This window comes from Mytilus galloprovincialis, chromosome 14 (genome assembly GCF_965363235.1).
Source record: "Mytilus galloprovincialis chromosome 14, xbMytGall1.hap1.1, whole genome shotgun sequence".
Taxonomy (NCBI): Eukaryota; Metazoa; Mollusca; class Bivalvia; order Mytilida; family Mytilidae; genus Mytilus; species Mytilus galloprovincialis.
Genome location: NC_134851.1, coordinates 42,718,305 through 42,740,339, shown reverse-complemented (window position 1 = coordinate 42,740,339; position 22,035 = coordinate 42,718,305). Strand labels below are relative to the sequence as shown.

General features: G+C 33.8%; 1 protein-coding gene across 1 annotated transcript in view; it reads left to right on the top strand.

The window, feature by feature from the left end:
• Positions 1 to 20,456, top strand: part of LOC143058927 (protein Wnt-9a-like) — a 45,843-nt gene extending 25,387 nt beyond the window's left edge. Inside the window, exons 3-4 of the mRNA XM_076232401.1 lie at positions 10,559 to 10,827; positions 19,568 to 20,456. Coding sequence (XP_076088516.1) covers positions 10,559 to 10,827; positions 19,568 to 20,041 — 743 coding nt within the window. The 3' untranslated portion in view covers positions 20,042 to 20,456. The remainder of the gene's footprint in view (positions 1 to 10,558; positions 10,828 to 19,567) is intronic.
• Positions 20,457 to 22,035: the final 1,579 nt, after the last annotated feature.

The following is a 22,035-nucleotide window of genomic DNA, read 5'->3' as shown; positions in this document are numbered from 1 at the left end:
TTTTTAATTGTAAAGTGTTTTAACATAATTTTATTTATCATATCAAAATTACATTACAATTTATGGGGTTTTCCATTGATTCTTAAGAATGAAAAGAAAAAGTCCTGAAAAATAATGTAAAAAAAAAATATGTAAATGTGTAGGTCAGACATTTTTCAGGCTGGCAAAATACAAAAAAAAAAAAATATAAAAAAATGACAAGACAACGAAGTCAATTTTAAAAAGCGCATTTGGAAAATAATAGTATGTATCGTCCTCGAAGACTTTAGAATTTGAGGGAATTCATTATGAAAATCTGAAAATCCATATCTTTGGTCATGTAAATATAATTGACATAGTCTTCTAACCCCATTGATACATGTTCAGAAATATACAAGAGCCAGAACAAAATAATTCATTCTTTACTAACCATTGACACCTCAGAGAAAAATTTTCTACAGTAGGGTAAAGTGTTGGTCAATTATTAAACTAAGGTAAAGTGTTGGTCAATTATTGTTTAATCGGGTCTGATAATATATTAAATTCGGGTAAATAACGTTTAAATTTGTCAGGTAATACGTCTTACTGTCACAGTATGCAATTAAGTTCGGACTTTACTGTCCACTGTATTATCTATAATGTCCAGGTTATCGTGGCATTTGTCACTGTGTTACGCCTCCCTATTGTGGGTCATTCTAAAAGTGTATGCCCTTAATCCCGATCACATTAGACACTGAATGTCAAGTGATTGCATTATACGAAGTACGACAGATGTCTATTTTTGTGATTTTACTTTTAACCTAACTTGAACAAATCTGTGCCCTCCGACGGCCTATAGCCTATATCGAGATATCGAGTAAATGTATCAATCGTTGATCATTCGGTATTCGATCGGTGGACTAATTACGGTACGCCTGCCATTATTCGAATTAATTTCCCAATTATGCCAACATGAAATTCAGTTTTCAAGGTCTACACTGAAAATCAACAAACAGTGCTTTTTGTTATTTCTTATTGATGAATTGTTGTTTGCTGAACGTCATGTGGGAAATGTTTCATGTAAATTCAAGACGAGAAACAATTAACCAACAAATCTACCATATTGAGTGATCAGAGGCTTGGCCATGGCTTGAAATTGGACTGTCACTAGAAAAGGGTACGGATAATCCCTCCCTGGCAATAGATTGCCATTTCGGCTTTTCAACACTCGTAAAACCAGAACTGAGCAATCAATAAGGGAATCACTTGCATTTACGTTAAGTATAATTATGATTTCCGGGTTTTAAAAAGTGTAATACTGTTTAAGAATCTTCACTGCGATGATCTGCGCCGAATTAAATTTCAAAACTTTCTCGCTCCAACACACCCTTTTTCATGTGTAAGCCACTTTTCTCGATTGTCTTCATCAACGCACTTTGTTGAACTTTCTCCTCTGATTGTTTACTTGTACGCATTATGAATTTATATGACTGGCCTGGTCGGTGGTTAATAAAATGTGTTTGTGGCCGTAGGGCACTTGTTGATGATGGTATATTTTATAGACGTCATAACGTTTCCGGGTTACATGGACCATCTAGCGCATGACGTACTGTATCGACACATGTCATTTGTACTGAGGTTCAACGTTGTGAGTTCAAACCTCCGTACTTTTCAGGTGCTTTCGACTCCCATGCATGCTTAATTGACAAACAATGTATAGTTTCCTGTTGAAGGTTGTTGGTTCTTTCTGGGCACATCTGCTTCATATACCAATAACAACTTGCAACAACGAAATGGTCAATAGTACTGAAAATGGCAGCATTATTGTATTATAGCAGCAAATCAAAAGTAGTCTGGTACAGAAAAAAAAAACACAATTGAACAAGTTTTAAAGCCCTGATTTAGAGATCTGAGTTGAAGTGTACGCATAAAGTTTTTGTCCTAATATAGTAGTATTTTTTTTATATGAAACACAATCTTATCTCACAACTGAATAAACTCATCAACTATAAACATGTGGCCTTTAACATGATGAGATATGACAAGACAATTCATATCAACCGTTCTTGCCACTTGTCATTTTACGACCTGTAAGGTGACCATTTACGGCAATTGAGGTGCTGATGTCGTTATTTTCAACAATGTTTTGACAAAAGGTTACAAATTTAAAAAGCTGACAGAATAAATGATATGACTACAGATTCTAATTTATTTATAAGATGTTATTACTTGTCTGTTTAACAAGATGTCCGCCTTCTGTTGTAATTAATTTTAACACAATGTAACACACGGAAACAAATAGGAATCCGTGTAATGTTATTTACAAATTGAAGAAATTATTTCTTGACATGATCAAAACACAAAATTTCGACAAGTATCTTGCATAGAACTATATAATTAATCAATAAATTTTATGACATGCTGTCTGCGACTTTCTTTGAAGATTAAAGAGCCAAATCGTCTTCGTTATTAACATTCAATGTAAATGCACCCGCAGAACTTATTATATTTGACCCAATTAGATTATTAATATGTAATATCAAGCATTGTTTAATTTAACTTTTTTCGACATGGTTTTGTGAATTGTTGTTGCACAGCTTCTATCTGTCTGTGTTTGTTGTTAATTGTATGATTAGCTTCAATGTTCTGTTTTAATGTCTTGCTTGCTTACTTCGATTGTGAGAAGTGTTGGATTCGAACACCAGCTTCGTTGACGTCATGAACATATCTATAAGTTGGTACTGGCTGCTTTGATTCGAACACCAGCTTCGTTGACGTCATGAACATATCTACAAGTTGGTACTGGCTGCTTTGATTTACCATTTGTCTTTTATGAGTAAGAACAAAGATGAGTCCATTCAAAGTCGAAACATTGCGTCTAAGGGACGACATCAAAAGTTCAATGAAGGATAAAAAACTCAATTCACATAGTTTTTTCACTGACCCCCCACACCCCCCTCTTAACTTAATTTGGGAAAAATTGATTGACCCATATGGATATATGTAAAAATCAATGTCGGATAACCACATCTTGCTGCAGTTCAATCCCCCCACCCCAAACTATTTGAATTAAGTTTTTTTTTTTTTATCTTACATTGATCTTTTGATGTCGTCCCTATGTGAAGGGACAATTCTTCCTTTAGACTGTTGTTAGCTTTCATAAAAGCTGGCACGAGAACATTGTCCTGCTTAGCGTGTAATGTATGTACAAAGCAGACATCATATCATCCAAACATGTTTTTCTTCTAAAACGGTTTGGGGTATTACACTATTAACGTTAAACATCCATACATTCCTGCCAGTTTGCATTGTATGAGGAAGAAACAGGAGTAATTTGAGAGAACTTCCGAACTACAACAATACAGGGTTTCCATTTCAATGAACATTTGTATCTAACATACATGAATTTGCTGCAAGTGGGATACAAATTGACGGTACATGTGTGTACAGGCTTATAATAACTTCCGATGAACTACTTAGACCAATTGGTCTATTCAAGAGACTAGACAATTCGTGCATAATTTCATAAGAAATAAGTGAAATCTGACATACAAAACAACTTTCTTAACTTGACACAATTTGGTTCAAAGCTGTCTCATTGCCTATCATACAACGTGTGCACGGTGTGCTTATTTTTTTTAACTACATTTAAAAACGTCTTCTGAGACTGTGACAACCGACACGTGACGTCTCCTTATTAAGCACAATGATATATGTTGTAACTTTAACATTGGGCTTGGAAATAGAAACGTTTATCATCTGTATAAATTGCAATAGTAATATGGCATGATTGATATGATTTCTATTGTACACAATTAGCTCGTCCTGGAAACCTAAATAATCAGTCAGGCCCTCGCTGTTATTGATCACTCCTACTCGTAGAGCAGTGGCATTTTCATGCTAACGACTGGATTATTCGGGTTAGTGTTCCCAATTAAACCACGGTCAATGTATAATAGTGTAAATCAACTGTTTTCTAGGAATACCATTCCCTGCTAAAAACATATTTTTGTTCGCGCGAACTTCTGTAGTAATTTAAGAGAAGATCAAAGTATGACATCTTTGAGGTTTGGTTAGCCAAAAACAAACAGGTTCAATCCACCATTTTTTTCTTAATATGTCCTGTAACACGTCAGCTAGGATGAAAAATTTTGTCCTGCATTTTTTTTAGTTGCAATCTCTGTCCTGCCTTTTTATTTTTTACTCTAATTGTCTTGCCTTTTTTTTTTACCTAAATTGTCATCCTGACTTTTTTCTTGCAAGTGTCTCATTCTGCCTTTTTTTTTTAACTCAAAACTCCTGTCCTGCCTATTTTTTTCTAATTTCATCCTAGCACCCCCCCCCCCCCCCCCACCCCATAAATATCAAATGGTAGCTCCCTAATAGTTTGAAGGACAGAATGCGTTTGGATGTTACAGTTTTGAGATAACAAACATTCAACACTCATGATTGAATTAAATTAATATTTTGGCACAATTTCTTGTGTTGTATAAGTAATAATAACAACGATTTGCATTGTAGTTAGAAATGAAAATGGAATGCGTTCATAATATGTGTGTAATCTGTGTTATGTCTTTGAGTATCACGTAGTACAGCATGCTTTACTGTAAGTTTTGTTAAAGGTTTGAATTAGATAGAGTGGTTGATCTGCAGGTCTACCATCCGTTCAAGACCCTCATGTGTAGTCCATGTCGTTAAAAAAAAAACCCTCGTTGTCGTCTGCAGCTGAATTGAAAAAGAATATGGGTATCTGACTGCTTTGACAGAAGACTGTTTAATGGTGTTTAGTGGTTAAGGGTTAAGAATTCTTGAGATCCGTCATCTGCTTGCAGTAAACAGTTTCATTGTGAAGCTGAATAAGATGTACTTAGTATCTGTGTTACGTCGAAGCCCTATATCGAAGCCCTATATAAAAATCTGAAAATGATTGTCACAAAAACATTTAAGTCAGCCTTAGAATAACGTCCTTTATCATAATGTTTACCTCCGTACGTAGGTCACGTGGGAGGATCTGGATGGGGTTTAAAATAGAAAAAAAAGTGCCCCAAAAGCCTATTTCTTTTGAAAAATAGCCCCCCCCCAAAAAAAAAAGAAATAAATAAAAAAAATAAAAAAATTAAGAATAATTGGTTGCCTAAGTATACAAAGTGTGATAAAATGGGATATCTATATAGGGAGGCATATTGCTATAAAATTAGAATATATAAAAATGCACAACCATTATCCAGACCCTCTTATAAAGAAAAAACTGTTCCCCATTTCTTATTAAAAATAAAATCCCCATTTATCACCTTTGCACAAAACTGAAATGGATAGACTATATTGCCGTACAGTATACTTTAAAAAATGTTACTCATATAGAAATTATGAGAGAAGTATTTAAGATGTATCTATTCTATGAATAATTGGACACCTGCAGTGCGAGGTATGTGTGAAAAAACATACAAGAATGAAAAACATTGACAAGTAATTGAGCGAAGTCAAAACACTACAATTTGTACTGTATCTTTACTGTCTGTATGATATATCATTTGCAAGGTAAATTATTGTACACATACCTACGATAAACACTTATTTTGTAACGAATTTTGTCTGTTACACAGTGCGTATATGCTATTGACCTTTATTTTCATACTTAAAGTGACTATTTAGAAAATTAAGTTTCCCGCTCTCTCAGGAACAGTGCATCAGTGTATATACTAGTATATGCTATTGGTATTTATTCTAATAATTAAGAAACTATTTTGAAGCCAAGTTTCCAACTCTCTCTCTGGCAAAGTTGACCTTCGATTAAATTGTCTATTCATCTTATGTTTTTATTTGGTCAGATAGCTCAGAACGTGGTGAAAGTAAACTCAGAAAAAGCACCCATTATAAAATCACCTATTCCTAATAGTCATTTCCAAAATAGCGAAATTTGATTTTAAACTAATAATTGATACAAATGTACCCCTTACATGGAAGAACTGGTTTGCTGCAATGAAAAGCATCGCCGACAGCAGATTTTTCATGTTAATTTATATGTTTTTAATTTGTTTATATACATTCCTTAAGGTTTCCATATTTTTAATAATCAAACTCGATTATTCAAAGTAAAGCTGATAATATTTATAAATTGATGTAAACAATATTATTCACTTTTCATCACTTCTCTCCATCGAAGAGAACAAGTTTTTTTGCCATAAATATGATAAATATGATAACTATTAATTTTAAATTAAGTTAAATTCAGGCTATCCAAAGTGACATTCTGGAAAGCTCTGTCTGAAACTTCGATCACAAAAGAGGGGCGAAAGATAACGGAGGGACAGTCAAACTCATAGATTAAAAAAAAAAACCTGACAACGCCATGGCTAAAAAATAAAAAGACAAACAGATAAATACATGTAATAGTACAGATACCACAACATAGAAAACTAAAGACTAAGCAACACGAACCCCACCAAATACTAGGGTAATCTCAAGTGCTCCGGAAGGGTAAGCAGATCCTGCTCCAAATGTGGCACAACCAATCCACTCAATCAACGAAAGAGTCAGTTACTCTCTAACATCGAGTATCTAAGTCCTTCTAGTCGTCTCGGGGTTGTATCAGTTAGTGTGTTTGAAACATTTATATACATGTAAACATGTGTCACAGTATGATAATAACCTTTCTTGGCTGTCGTGTAGCCCGGCATACATACTAAACGGTTATATAAAACGACTACCCCATCCCTTCTATATTCACTGTCCGTTGTATCTGACGGGTTGTCTTTGGCGTTACGGGATTTATGGATATCTAGAGATTCCGAATCGAAACGCGGATGTTAAATCGAATGACTCGTCTGTTGAAAGAGACACACTATATTTAAGTTAAAGAACCATTCAAATAAGTATTTGAGAGGTCCGTATATCTGGATTGTTACCCATATTCCAACTGCTTTTTTTTCTTAAAATTAAGTGCCCTTGAACTATTTCAACAGCATTACAAGCTAAACAACTTACATGTACAAGTAAACATCTTTGAACTTTTCCCCACTGGACTTTAAACCACTTAAAATGTAGTGCCCTTGAACTAGTTGCTACTGGAAGCTATACATCGAACAGGTTTACGTTTTTGTACTATTTGCCACTGGAATTTAAACATAATCTGATGTTCAGTGGTTGTCGTCTATTTTTGTGGTTCATAAGTGTTTTTCGTTTCTCGTGTTTATATAGATTAGGCCGTTGTTTGTCCCGTTTGAATGGTTTTACACTTGTAATTTTGGGGCCCTTTATAGCTTGCTGTCCGTGTGCAAGGGCGTACCTTAACCTAAAATGGTTTACTTTTATGAAATGTTACATGGATGGAGAGTTGTCTCATTGGCACTCATACCATATCTTCCTATATCTACTGTGAAAAAGTTAACACATTTGAACAATTTGCGACTGGAAGTTAAACTACTTAAAAACGATCACATTTGAACTATTTGCTACTGGACGGTTATTTAACAACAACAAACAAGCGATTTTATTCTGAAAAAAATATGATTGAGATACACCCTAACCATTTTTTTACATTTTTTACAACTCATTTTTATTATGTTCTGTTAACACGTCTCTTTGTAACATTTCTGAAGCGATATTGAATAGTAAATCTTAAGAGCAATAAACTGTTGGAACTAATTAAACTAACAAGTATATTGTGAGATAAATACCACCTTTAATTTGTTGGTCATTTTTTGTGTGTGGGTATCAGCAGTTATCACACACTAGATAAAAGAAGATATTTATAGAGCCGACATCAAGTATTGCGCGAGATAAATCAGATTGTCCCATTGAATTATCATCAATTTTGTGCTTATGTCTGTTTTTCAGACAGACTCAATCACGTTTTTTTGTAGGATTGTTTGGCCTCTATACAAAAGTTTATTGCAAAATACTAACGTTTGCATGTTCGAATACAAGTTTAATTAAAATGTCGGTGCCTCAACACTTATCAACATGATTTATAATCATAGCACCGATTAATAAAAGTTTTGAAAAAGAAAATGAAAATTTATTAAGATTGCAACTTCCTTGAGCAAATATGACAAAGATGGAATGGTTGTACAATTGAAACCCGTCCGTTTGAAAGTTGCTGGTGATTTTGTAATTAAGCTGTTTAAACTCTGGAAAGGCTGTTGATGGCAATTTCAGAGAACTGGGGTTGAAGTCATAAAACTTTGTTCAGTGCTTGGAGCACAAAAATCATGCTCGAAACATGAAATCCAGCATTTTGATTGGTTGATTCTCGAGTCTGAGTACAAAAATCGTGCTCGAAAGTTATATGACCGCAAGGCCAGGTATACTGTGGGTTCATAATTTTGAAAATTGGTACCCGCGAAAATAAATGAATCCACAGTACCTAGTCATTTGTGTAGATGTATGGGTCTTTGTTTCTTTGAACAAATTACGATTGTTTGATAAGTGTTTTTCGATCGATACCAATTTATAAACTATACTTATAAAGTTGGAACAGACTATACAATTGTATGCTCATCAAATATTTGTCCTCTAATAAATGATTGGTGTAATTAAAAGTTGGCAAAGATAATCTGTGTAATTTGAAGTTGGCAAACTAGGAGTAATCTGTCTGAATTATTTGTCAATTGCGTGTAGGGATTAAGTTTCATAGATTAACACACCTTGTTAACTCGTTTTTTCCATGGTAAAAATTAAAAGCTTAAAATTTAGGAGAAAAATATATCTGTTTAGTTAACTTACTTTGGTGTCTCAAAATATTGCACTTGTAATATTTGCTGTTGCACTTAATGCCATAACACATTATTACAGTATTTAGGATCGATTTTAAGGTACGGCAAATATAAAATATTATTAAACGATTTGCGAGGATTTTAGTGCAGCTAAGACCGTTCAAAAACATTATTATTCAAATATATTGATATTAAAAGATGACTAAACTCTTGTTCATGTCGGATAAATTGTCACAAACATCGCATTAACCCAGACAGATGGCACGATAACAATAGAGAAGGAGTTATTCCGAATGTCATTTGCTTGCTAATGTATTCATGCGCGAACAATTTAACTAAATAGGAGACAATCACTTACATTCTCATCCGCGGTCAATGATGAACGTTTTATTTGCAAATTACAAAGTAATTATGCGGTTTAACAAAGTCAACCCTCATAGACCACCCTCGACACGATGAAAGTTGAAATAAATTCGATGTTTATTGTGACAAAATATGGGAAAGTGACTTTTGCACACAACAACAGTTTTTTACAATTTGATTATACAAAAGTTTTAACAATTTGATCATACAATGCAATGGTTTAAGCGCTTCACTGATTGCTGGAATTACTTCTTCTCCATTTATTAAACAAAATGCATCTTTTCATTATGACGTATGCCGATTTACATTTTTATATTTAAAATGTAATTGCACTTTTGTGGCATTTTTGAGGTATTTAATAATTAATTTTACTTCTTTGCAGTATAACTTGTTGTCTGCGAGATGTACCGAACCTTCAAAGAAAATTAATGCATATGTATTAAAATATTAAATTTTATGGTCTTAGATATTAATATTATCAAAAATGTCTGCTTCTTTTAAGTGCAAATGATCCTGTGTTCCTTTGACAATATGACTTGTGCAAATCAGATAGGGCACCGAGGAACGGTATCTTTATTACATTTCAAATCTTGTTTTATCTCCATACACCACGTTTAAAAGTACCATTGAAAGTTAGTTATCTTAGTTAAGATAAAAAATTTGAGACTTTTGTATTTTTAAACGCCTTTAACATCTACGTTATCTTGAAAAGGTTATATTTATTTGAAGTTAACTGCGTCCCATCCCCAACCCCGTCACTCAAGAGAATGGAAAACGAAATAATAGAGCCATTAAAAGACCTATACTTCACTAGAAATTCACAAATACAAGTTGGTAGGAAGAAATGAATAGGGAGAAGTTCTACTATGGAGTTTACAGAATCGAGGATAATTAGGGAGCTACCATTTGATTTTTATGGGGGGGGGGGGGGGGGGGGGGGGGCTAGGATGAAAAATTTTGTCCTGCATTTTTTTTTAGCTGTAATCTGTGTCCTGCCTTTTTATTTTTCACTCTGTTCGGTCCTGCCTTTTTTTTTTAGTTTATCCAGACTTTTTTTACCTAAATTGTCGTCCTGACTTTTTTTTTTTGCAAGTGTCTCATCCTGCCTTTTTTTTTACTCAAAACTCCTGTCCTGCCTATTTTTTCAAATTTCATCCTAGCCCCCCCCCCCCCCCCCCCATAAAAATCAAATGGTAGCTCCCTTAACAAAACATAAAGAAAACAGTAAGCATACAGAATAGAAAATAATGGGGTGCTACAGTGTAAAGAATATAGAACATATCAAATGAAATAAGAATACAAAAATAAAGACCCCACCATATTCAGACCCGCAAAAATACATGAACAAGAAGATGTGGTATGAGTGCTGATGAGAAAACTCTTCATCCAAGTCATAGTTTGTAAAAGTAAACCATTATAGGTCAAAGTATGCATTAAAACAGACTTGAATAAATATTCCTTCTATTTTAACTGCCTTGCAATTTTTCCCTTTCAATTTGGAATACATTTGTTTGTCTTTTTAGGTTTTAAAGAAACGTCATTTTTATATGCTGTGTCGTCTGCAGGACTTGTACATTCGATATCTCGTGGATGTAGCACGGGACGTCTGGATCGATGCACGTGCGATGAGTCGAAAAATTTACAAAATGAAGAAGCATGGCGGTGGGGTGGCTGTGGAGATAATATAAAATTCGGACTTAAATTTACAAGACGATTTTTAAAACGTGCGAAACGAAATGGAAAGGATGTTTTAGCTAGAGTAAACAGACATAATAGCCATTTAGGTATTAAGGTATGTATGTTTATGCTAATTCGTCAGAGGTCAATGTGTCCTTGGTCGCTACACGCATGTCTACTTTCATGAGTGTAGTCGAACGGTAGGTCTTCTTATGTTAATTCGTCGAAGGTCATTGTTTTGATCGAAATGCTTTTTTATTGCTACACGCTTGCCTACCGTCTCGTGAGTGAAGTTGGACAATTTTGTGACAAAAAATTGCCATCTTTTAGAGCTAGTTTCCTACTGCATGAAAAGTAAGACTTTGGTTCGCTTGTCTCTTTTTTTGTTTAAACGTTAGCTCAAGCATTGTTATTAAGATTGACATATTCAAACAATATAGACAGGCATAGTTAAAACTGTATATATTATATTTGAATTTGATTGAATGTTAAATCCAAATTACATTGGTACACTATTCGTTCTAAGCAAGCAAGCTAACCATACTCTTACATCAATTAGGAAATTATCTCTAAAAGGTAAGTTTAATAGTTGTTGCTAAGAAGGCGGTATGATACGAGCTAGTATTTGTCCCCTATATTCCAGAGATTTTAAGAATATTTCCAACGGTCCCATTTTCAATGGGTTACCGTACATTTTTATATTAAATTTGTTTTCGAATAAGATTTTTTTTTCTTCAAATTGTGGTTTCAATTGTAGAAAATCCCTTTCGCTTTGAAAAAAATATTGTCATACGATAACATTTTATGTGATTGCTTTTGACAGATTTATATATCTTATCAGACAAAAAACAATGATTTTTATGTAAAAAATGTGTATTGAAAAGTATAAATGCCAGTAGCATATATCGAATTTGATTGATGACTAACCACAAATGTAAGCAAACCACAAACGTTTTGTCATGAGGATATTTTAACAGTGATTTTGGGCATATACTCTTCAATTTTCCACATTGAATGAATAAGTTCCGATCAGTCACTTACTTTAACATCGTAATGGATACATCAATATTATGGGTTTAATGACTCAATGAACAGGAACGCATTTTTCTCTCCCACATGTTGCATGACTCTCGTCCCCTCTTTGGTATCGGGGCAGCGTGACACCTAAATGTATGAAAGAAGATCTTGTAAACATGGACGCAAATACTGGTACCTTGTAAGGATACATATTGAACTGCAGACTGGTACCTTTCGAGTATATTAAAGCAGATTTTGGGCATATTCTCTCCAGTTTTCAACATTGAATGAATAAGTTGCAATCAATCACTTGTGTTAACATTGTAATGGATACATCAATGTATTGGGTTTAATGACTCAATGAACAGGAACGCATTTTTTTCTCCCACCATTTGCATGACTCTCAACCCCTCTTTGATAACGGGGAAGCCTGATTGCCCAAAGTATGAAAGAAGATATTTTAAACATGCGCTTTTAATTAAATGGACGCAAATGATGTTACCTAGACTAGTAAAGGGACATATTTAACTGTGGACTGTTACCTTGACTGGCAGTTTTTTTTAAAAGGGAGGGGTCCCGGATCCAACTGTATGCCCCAATTCAAATGCATTGATCGTCCAAAAAAGGGGGTGGGGTCCAACCCCGGAAACCCCTCTGTATCCGTCACTGAATTGTACATTTCAATCAAGCATCCTATAAAGTCGATTCAGACCAAAACAAAAGCAAAAAAAAAAAAAAAAGGAAAAAAGACCGCAGTAAAGTAATTTTTTGTCTGACAGATGAAACATAGTTAAAACTACCTTCTTTTGAAATGACTTATTAAATGTAAAAGCATGAGCTGCAACATGACGGATGCCATTTGTGGAGCAGAATATGCGTACACGCCAGGAGCATTAGGATGACTTATGAGCTTAAATTTTGCCCCATTTGAATCTACATCTAATTGTTATACACCTTATCGCTATTTAGTTCAATCCGGGAAAAGAAGTCATTTATACAACTTCCTGTTTTGGTCGGTCCGCCGATTATAGAGGTCATCAGTAGTGAGCTGAGGGAGAAAAAACTTTAGAAAGCGATCATCAAGAAACTTTGATAGAGTTTGATCCACTTTTTCGGAATTAAAATTGAAGTAAAAAATATTTTGTTTGAAGTATTTACGGTAGTTTAAACAGGTCTCATTAAAAAGTATCATGCATAGTGAATTGTTTAAACAGGGTCCAAGATAGCTTCAACTGGATGAAAAAGTTGTGTAATTTTAGAACTTATCCGGAATGGAATAAATAGCGATTAGGTGTATTTGCCACTGGACGTTAAGCAACCATCAATCAATCAATCAATCTATTGTTTATAAAGAAAAAGTCAAACCCCTATACTACAAACAATCCGTTTATTGAAAAAGAATTGGTGCAAAATTACTCTTTTCTTGTATTTCTATAGAGATCAGCCCATTCATGTGTGTAAATGTGATAGAAATACAAATAGTCAAATTCCTGTTTTTATATTTTTCAAACGTGTAAGCATTCATTCTAAAAGACACCAATTACATTTAGTTTGAAGTGTTTATTTAGCATTCTCCTGTATATTATAACCTCTTGATCCATCATGAAAAAATATGGCAAATCTACAAACGTGTTCAGCTTCTATCATTTTGTTTGTCAGTTGCCATCTGGTTGTCTCCCCTTGAACTTTGATCATACCGCATACCTTTCTAGATATAGGTGAACTAGATATAGACAGCTCAATACATCTGGCAAAAGTACGTGCAACTTTATAGAAATGTAAGTAACATACATTGTACAAAATTTATGGTCACCACCGGGAACTTAGAAACAAGATCATTTTTGGCTTTGGTCTGCCCCTATAGAATCATACGTTACTTTCATTGAACAAATAGTACCCCCTCCCCCCGGGCCCCACCCCTATACTTAGAAATAAAATCATATTTGGCTTTGGTTTTTGCCATTTGGGAATCATATTCTGAAAAATTAGAATTTTATGCTGTGCTGTTTTATTGACTCAATGCAATAAGAGGAGTTATAAAAAGAGTCATGATAATGACAACTGTTACACAAAGAACAACAAGTTATATTATTCTTCGTAATAATGATAAGTTAAAGACTTCAAAGATGAAACCCCTACCCAGACCACGTCATTTTAGGTGCCAGCGAACCCACACCTGGCATTATTGCCTCTTGTAATGTGTCCTTGTCGCAACATTTGCTGTTGATTATTACACAGGAACTGCATGACGGGTAATGCATGTATAGCAGCCGTTTACCCTGTCCACAGACTTGCTTTAACCTCCTCTGGAAGCATGGGTTTCACTCACTCGTTGGTTTGTATATACTTACCTCCGGTTTGGGGCAGGATTTGCTTACTCCTGGAGCACCTGTATTCACCATTGTTTTTTTTAAAGGATTCGTGTTGCTCAGTCTTTTGTTTTTTATTTTGTCTTTTGTGTACTGTTTTTTGTCTTGTCGTCTTTTTTCGACTTTGACGTTGGACGTCACTTTGGAAGCTTTCATCTCTCCCTATCGAATCATGCGAATTACTCACATAATGGTTTGTAATATTTTTAGAGATATATGTATACTACCTTAATTCATATCTTAAGCTGTTCCAGTTTAGGTACAGTTAGTAGAGTGATATTCTTATATTCAAGATTCTAAAACATTAGTTTGTCTTGATCAGAACTTCAAAGGGTAATGTTACTTAAAGTAAATGAATTTCTTTTCAATCATGAGTTGATTTCTCACAACATTAACAATAAGTAAAACTAACTGTGGTTTTCGATACATGGTGTGATTGAACAATGCACGTGCATTTGTGCACATTTATTGTGCGAATTATTTTACTTACAATGATACTACAATACATTTTAGACATGCCAAGTCGAAATAAACAAGCAATTTATTTAATTGGTTTTTTCAACTTTATATAAAAGAAATACAAGTGTTTATAATAAAGAAACGCATTTCCTTGAATAAATGCACAGACAGTATGTTGAACAATTATTTTCAATTATTCGTAAAATAACGTGAAGGAGTGTTGCTTGTACGTAGAAATGGCGGCAATAAATTATTGTTCACTTACAGCGATGATAGAGACTTTGATTTTAAATAAACTAATCGCAATTATGAAATATATACTAGATGATTAAATGATTTCATCAAAATATGATATATTTTTAACAGAAATACTAATTTACATTTCCTAAAAAAAAACGAGGCGCATAAAAGAAATACGTCTTCAACGCAGCGAAAAAAATCCCACATCCGGAAGCGGTTTTCGGATAGTCTCTAAACAATAGTGTATACCAGTTCAACTAAATGGATTCCGCTCATAACCCCGAAACATACAAATGAACAAGAAAAACCCTAAAAACACAAGACTAACAAAGACTATGAGAAGCCTGTCTTAACTTGTTCGCTATATGTTCACTCGAATATACAGCTTTAGTTTTTGACTCTCAAATGTTGTTTTATAGTGGCAATATCGGTACATATTTTTTCAATCATCTTTTGTCTATCAAATGGTAATGCCGTTTTGAAAATCTGTAGCAAGTATCTTCAAACCTACCCGTCAACAGGTCTGGTCAAATCAAATTTTGACACTAATAAAACATGTTTTCACGTGTGATGCAGGATTCTGTTTTACTTGCAATAAAATTATTAAGACATAGGCAAATGTTTACATTTTTCAACATCTATAATGCAGATTTGAAGGACATGAGCTTTAAACTATTTCATATAAACATTTTGTAGTGTTTATATCATACGGAATATGCAATTGAAAGTATTGTATAAATACTGAGGGCCTGATGGGTTATTTTCTTTCTTCGTGATCGGCGCATATTCGCTATCGTGATCCGTTTTTCTACAGATTTTTTTTTTTATATTTTCGTGATCCGTGATCATGGAAATTTATTTTCTGTGAATCGTGATTGACAAAAAATTACCTCGTGAATCGACGAGACCTCCGCACCCCCCAATCAGGCCCCTCATAAATACTGAGATTGATTTCTCTAAATCGTGCAATATTTGTGTAGAATAAACACGCCGATGCAATCATTCATTAAAAGCACATTTACAGCTACGGTCAAACTTGTTTGTTTAGATTTTTTGACACATAAATAGGTATAATGGATCAAATTAACAAACCGAATCATGAAAATGTACTTAAATCGACTTCTTGTCCAATCAATCTTCGCCATTTGGCTAGCTGCAGGACTGCTTAATTAATCACCATCATTATTTCCTGCACTGTTATTTTGCAACGAACCGGCAATCAGTCACCGTCTTGTGATTTTCTGCATATGGAATGTCATTCAACCTTTAAGTTAAATCATTACTTTATAAAATATCGAAAGAAGGGATAGGAACTAGGTAGACGCAAACAATAAAATTGTTATTTTTTTTCTGAGCGACACGTTAAAATCCGAAACTAAATTCGAAGCATTTTCTAAGTCTCCGTATGTTTCGCATTTCGTTGATTCAGTTAACATTTTCAGTTCAACCATCTATTCACTGAAAACAAATCTTGGAGAAACATGACCAAACAATTTATACACCTTATTAAAGCTGTAAATATTTATATAGATTCTACCTAAAGTTTCCTTAGTATAAATTATACATGTATAACTGATTACTGATCCTTGTTTTCTCACAACATACAAATGTATACCTGGCGCGCACAACGCATGTGCATGATGTAGTTAAATACAAAACCAACATACTAGGATGTGATGGCATTAACATTTTGCTTAACCTTGTAATAGTTCAATGAAGTTTGATTATAAATTGCTGTAAGACACACTTTCATAAGTTTTTCATAAGTTTCGACAGTTTTTGGATGTTTTGGACCAATGTATTATCAAAACGCGAAAGCCATAGTTGCTGTTGAAATAAAATTATATTTTGCTATTAAGAGTCAAAGTAAGGTATTAGTTTCAGAAAATGTAATTAATTTTGACCAAAAGAAAGATGTGAGAGAGAAAAAAATCAAGCTTAGAAAACGTATGTGCCATTTGGCGTATTCTATTGTCTAGTTCATGAAACAAAGACGGGAAAACCTGTGAATTCCGCTAAGAATTGGAAAATTATTTTTGACCAAAAGGAATTTATTGCAAACAAACAAAAAATGATAAATAAAATTGAGAAGATGTACAATGTCACGTTATCATTATTTTCTAGTGACCGTTATATGTACAAAATATAGTTCATGTAATGGAAACGAAAAGTTTCCGAATGCCCCTTAGGGTCGGACTTCCGAAAATAAACTACAAGCCGAAGGCCAAAAACACCCATTAAGATAGTCTGACGTTTGTAAGTTATACGTTACTGTTCTGTAATTGTAGAGAAAACACTCATAATCTATGTTAATTTATATAAATACATTGAAAATTGCAGCTATAAATTTTAAAATTGTCCTGTTGACTTTAATGTCCAAAAAGTCTGACTGGAAATTTTTGCAAAAATGTATATCTCGATGTAATTTTCACGGATTTGGTGTATATTTGTAATTGACATATAATTTTTGATGTAAAAGTGTTTTATAAGATAAGTTTTTATCCGGAAGAAACAATGAAATTAATTTCATTCGGTAACAAACGCCTTCTCAGAAAATATGGTTAGCACAAAGACATTTTTTAAAAATCTAAATGCTGAATAAAATTTGATATATTTTTATTTCTAACTCTGTTCTGTTATATTTTTAATATATTTAGAATTTTCGAAGTATCTGCTCACATACTTGGTATATATACATCCTATATGGTCCTTTAAAAGGTAGTTTTCAATGTTGCATTGCATATCACTAAGATATTCTTGTAGGGAGAGGCAAACCTTCAATAACCTCGTTCTGAGATGTATCATTTTCAGACTCAATCGTTAAATGCAGAATTTCAGGAAGGTTCTGGAAACCTAGACCGATTTTTTTGTTTGAAAATTTATAGCATTGTTGTTTTAAAAGAATAGTAAAAACAAGGATTATGTAATCTCAACTAAAGATCAGATTCTATGTGTTCGCCGGTATTCCCCTTAATTTGTATATATTTTGTTAGAGGTAAATTGGTTAAACTTTTAGAAAATTGTGTACAAATAAGGACTTTGTTTTATTTTCTTGTATGAAAGCAAAAGTTAATCAAGAGGAAATTATGTTAAATCTCGGGTCAAGGATTCAAACTTACATTTACATGTGGTATAGGGAAGGGGTAACATTAAAAATTAAAACCAATTTGACCATAAAATTTCAAAATATGTCAGGGCGTCAACTTACCATTTATGTTTAGATGCGGAAGAATATCTTTAAATGTTATTTTCCTATGTTTATTTATAAAATTATTAACAAATTAATGTTTTTAAACGACTGACACTTGCAATGATCACTGTGGCTAACCACAAAAACATTTTTTTGTGTGGTTTTATTTCTTTTCTCAACGGATATAGTGAAATTTATATCGCACTACGATATTAATTTTTCCTTGTAAAATGATGTTAAATTAATACAATTCATGTTTTCCTGGAAAATTAAAACAATTATAGTCCTAAAAAATTTCTGCTTCTCAAGTTTCATTGTGGTTTTGGGTCACGTGACGTCAGCTTGACATGTACGTAATTTATATAGCTGTCTGCGAAGAAAATATTAAAACCCTTATTGCACTGAATAAGTAGTCTGCATTTTAGTAACCTCTTTTTTTAAAATATGGTTGTATACAGTGATGAGGTTGTCTACCGATACGTGTTCATTCCGTCTAAATGAATTCTGCTGCTGCTAAACAAGTTTGCAGAACCTTACACGATGCACTTCTATGCCTCAATTTTCATATCGTCATCGAAATTATTTTACATTGTCATTTCATGGAATCATATCCTCACATTACAGTTCATATGTGTATCCTTATGTCATCCTGAAATCCTAACACTACATTACACATGCGTATCCTAAACACCTCTAGAATTAATGAAAAAAATCAGCTTTTATCACGTACCATGCCATTGTGCAACTTATCGGTTTGTTTATCGAATTACTGTTGGTATTATTCTTGGTCATTGCATATAATGGGAGAGGGGGGGGGGGGGGGGACAGAGGGGGTTACTATTCTCTGATGTTTTTGGCTCGCAGTAGCATAAGTGTCCAGCAGAAATTTAATTTTGGAAATAGAAGTTATATTTACTTATTTGACAATACAAAAATTGGAAAAAGCCTTGGTTAAGAAATCTTTAATGCCTTAAACATGTTAAAACTCAAAAGAGCATAAAGACACGACCATAATATGGGTCCGTTAGTCTTATTGAAATGAGGCTTCGGCGGAAATAGATGATCTGTTCGATGAGAGTTATTTTGTTGATAATTGTTTCCAATTCAAGTTAGAAACACATTATGCTTTTAACTTGTTCATTAAGTTCAACTCCAATAAAGAAAATGGGAGCGCTCTTAGACATACGATGTATTTATCAATCTTATACGTTACGGGAAATAGGGTTTTTGGACAACTAAATTAAAAACCATATGATGTTTTACATTATATTTACTATGAGGTGTATAGAATACTACGTTTGTTTTGAATGGAATTCTCTTTACTAAAAAAAACCAACACCAAACTCGGTCAACGGACAGATTGTTTATGTAAAACAAAAAAAATAACACCACAAACAGTAGTCTCGACTGTTCGGACGACGGTTAAAAAAGGATGAAATCGAATACACAGTGCAGCATTTGTGTCCGATTTAGTGTTTTAATTCGTACGTCATTACAGCGTCACTGGTGAAATGCCTATTAATTATTCGTCTTTGGTTTTTTTATACATGTACTGAAATATTTTTTGTTTTTAATTTCAGGTTGTGAAAAATCATGTAGAAACAAAGTGTAAGTGTCATGGTGTGTCCGGGTCATGTACAGTTCAAACGTGTTGGAGACAGTTGTCGCCCTTTAATATCATAGGTGAAATATTGAAGAATAAATACGAAAATTCACAGCAAGTTGAAATAGACAATAATCATGCAAATAGGAAAACAGCGCACAAAAGACGCTCGACCAAAATGAGTGTTGTGGCTAACAAAATGCCACCGAGGCGAATGGAGATGATTCATATTGACAGTTCGCCTAGCTTCTGTAGGCAAAGTAGGTATTCAGAAGGAACAAAAGCGCGGGAATGTATCAAAGATCGTAATTGCAATTCCATTTGTTGTGGGCGTGGTTATAATGTGCAGACAAAGACTGTTTCAAGACCATGCAAATGTGAAGTGGTTTGGTGCTGTCAATTCCGATGCCAGCAGTGTCTTATTGACGAGGAAATACATTCGTGCAAATAAACTTTGCAATGCATTATGGGAACAAAAAGTTCATCGTTGTCCAAATAGAATCTTAGAACAAACAAAAAAATAAAAACTTAGCTTTTTTACATTTTAATGGGTGCTACAAATTGTGATCAGACAAAAATTGTCTCAGTCATCGAAACGTTTGAGGCAGCTGTTACTTATCCTGTCGGATACAAACGTTAAATTGACATTGAAAAAGTAAAGCGTTGTATTGAGTTTTGATGACACAAACTGTCTTCCGTTTAAAACCAAAGATCCATAGATGTTTATATAGTGTATTTATTTATTTTCTACATTTTAGACTTTAATTTATACATTGATGCATTATTTTGTATATATTTCATGTCATCTGGGATAACTAATTGTCTATACCAGATATTGTTTCATCTTGCTTACAAATTCATACTAACATGATGTTCTAGTTCTTTTGATATAACAGCCTCTTATTTAAATACAGGAAGGTTACATGTAAACAAAAATCCTTATTTTTGAATAACAAAACAATTAACAAAAAAAACCAAACATATTTTTTCATCCGTTTAAGTCGTAAAAATCTGGTTCTGCAGACGGACGGACATTGAAGTTCACTTGTCTCGTCCATCGACGCTTTCAAAAATTCGCATTGGTAATGCCTCAGTGCTAGATCAAATGCGTATCATTCGTCCAGATATTTTGTTACACCGGTTAAATTTGCCGACTTTAATCATAAGTAACAAGACAGGTAGCACAGGAAGTTCGTTTTACTTCCGGAGTAAATAAGTCTTCCTTTTTATTTAAGAGAGGTTCGTCATGTTTTGATTATTTGTTCACTTGTTTCCCTCACAAAAATGTAAACATTTTGTGCCTCATCCATACTATCTTTTTAGTATCTTCAAATTACATAACATTACTACGAAACATAAACAATCATCAGGCGAAGATCCAGCCATTTTGAAAGAAGGTGTTACAACCACACGAACACCACGAAACGTTCACATAATAAAAAAGACACCAACAACCGAAAATGGGATTTCCAAACCCTGGAACACCCCTTTTGATCAGCCAATGATCATGCCCGTAAGTCCTTGCTGTTTTATGAAAGTGGTTAAGGTTTAAGAAATCCTTAAATCACTTGTGCGGTTTGTCAACAATTTTCACGAACATATTATTCGCTTCTGCATGACACAGATTATTCTAATTCTGTTTCACTTGAACTTTTCATCTCAGATCCAGTTCAGTTCATGGTATGCCTGTAAATAGAATAATTCGACACCAGTGACCATTGACATAGAAGACACTTTAGCAGCTTCATGTATAAGTCACTGTGCGGCCTTTAACAATGAACAAATCTCACTCAACAAGGGAAGTTATACAACTGAAATGAATTTTCTATCGATCATAAACCTTGATGATTGGTCCTTCGAATTCGAAGCGATTATCTATATTTTGACATTTTGACATTGTCAAGAATAAGGATTAGATAACTCACATGAATCAATAAATAAAAACTAGTTGCTTCTGCTCGAGTATCCTGAAAGTTCATATTCTGATTAAAAAACTGGATCACTAGATTCATAAATAGCAGAATCTTATTTTATGTCTTTTGCTCATTGTTGAAGTTAGGACGGTAATCCGTTTTTGTTTCTTAGTGTTCTTGCATTTACTTGCACTGTAATCCTGTCATGTAATGTTGTCATTTTAGCGGAATTTAGCGCTGCCATAAAGCCCGAGATTCAACCCACCATTTTTTCGTTAAATGTCCTGTACCAAGTCAAAAATATGGCAGTCTAATAGCTCGTTTCCATGTATGTTGCATTGTCGTTTCTTTTTGTTGCACTTCAGTGTTTCAGTTCCTCTTATAGTTGATGTTAGTACCTTTGGCTTTATTTTGTAACCCGGATTTGCTTTCTCTTAAGTTCAAACGGCATACTACTGTTGCCTTTATTTGTTTATTTCTATGTTAAATTGTTCTCGGATGGAGAATCGTCTCAATGGCAATCACATCACAT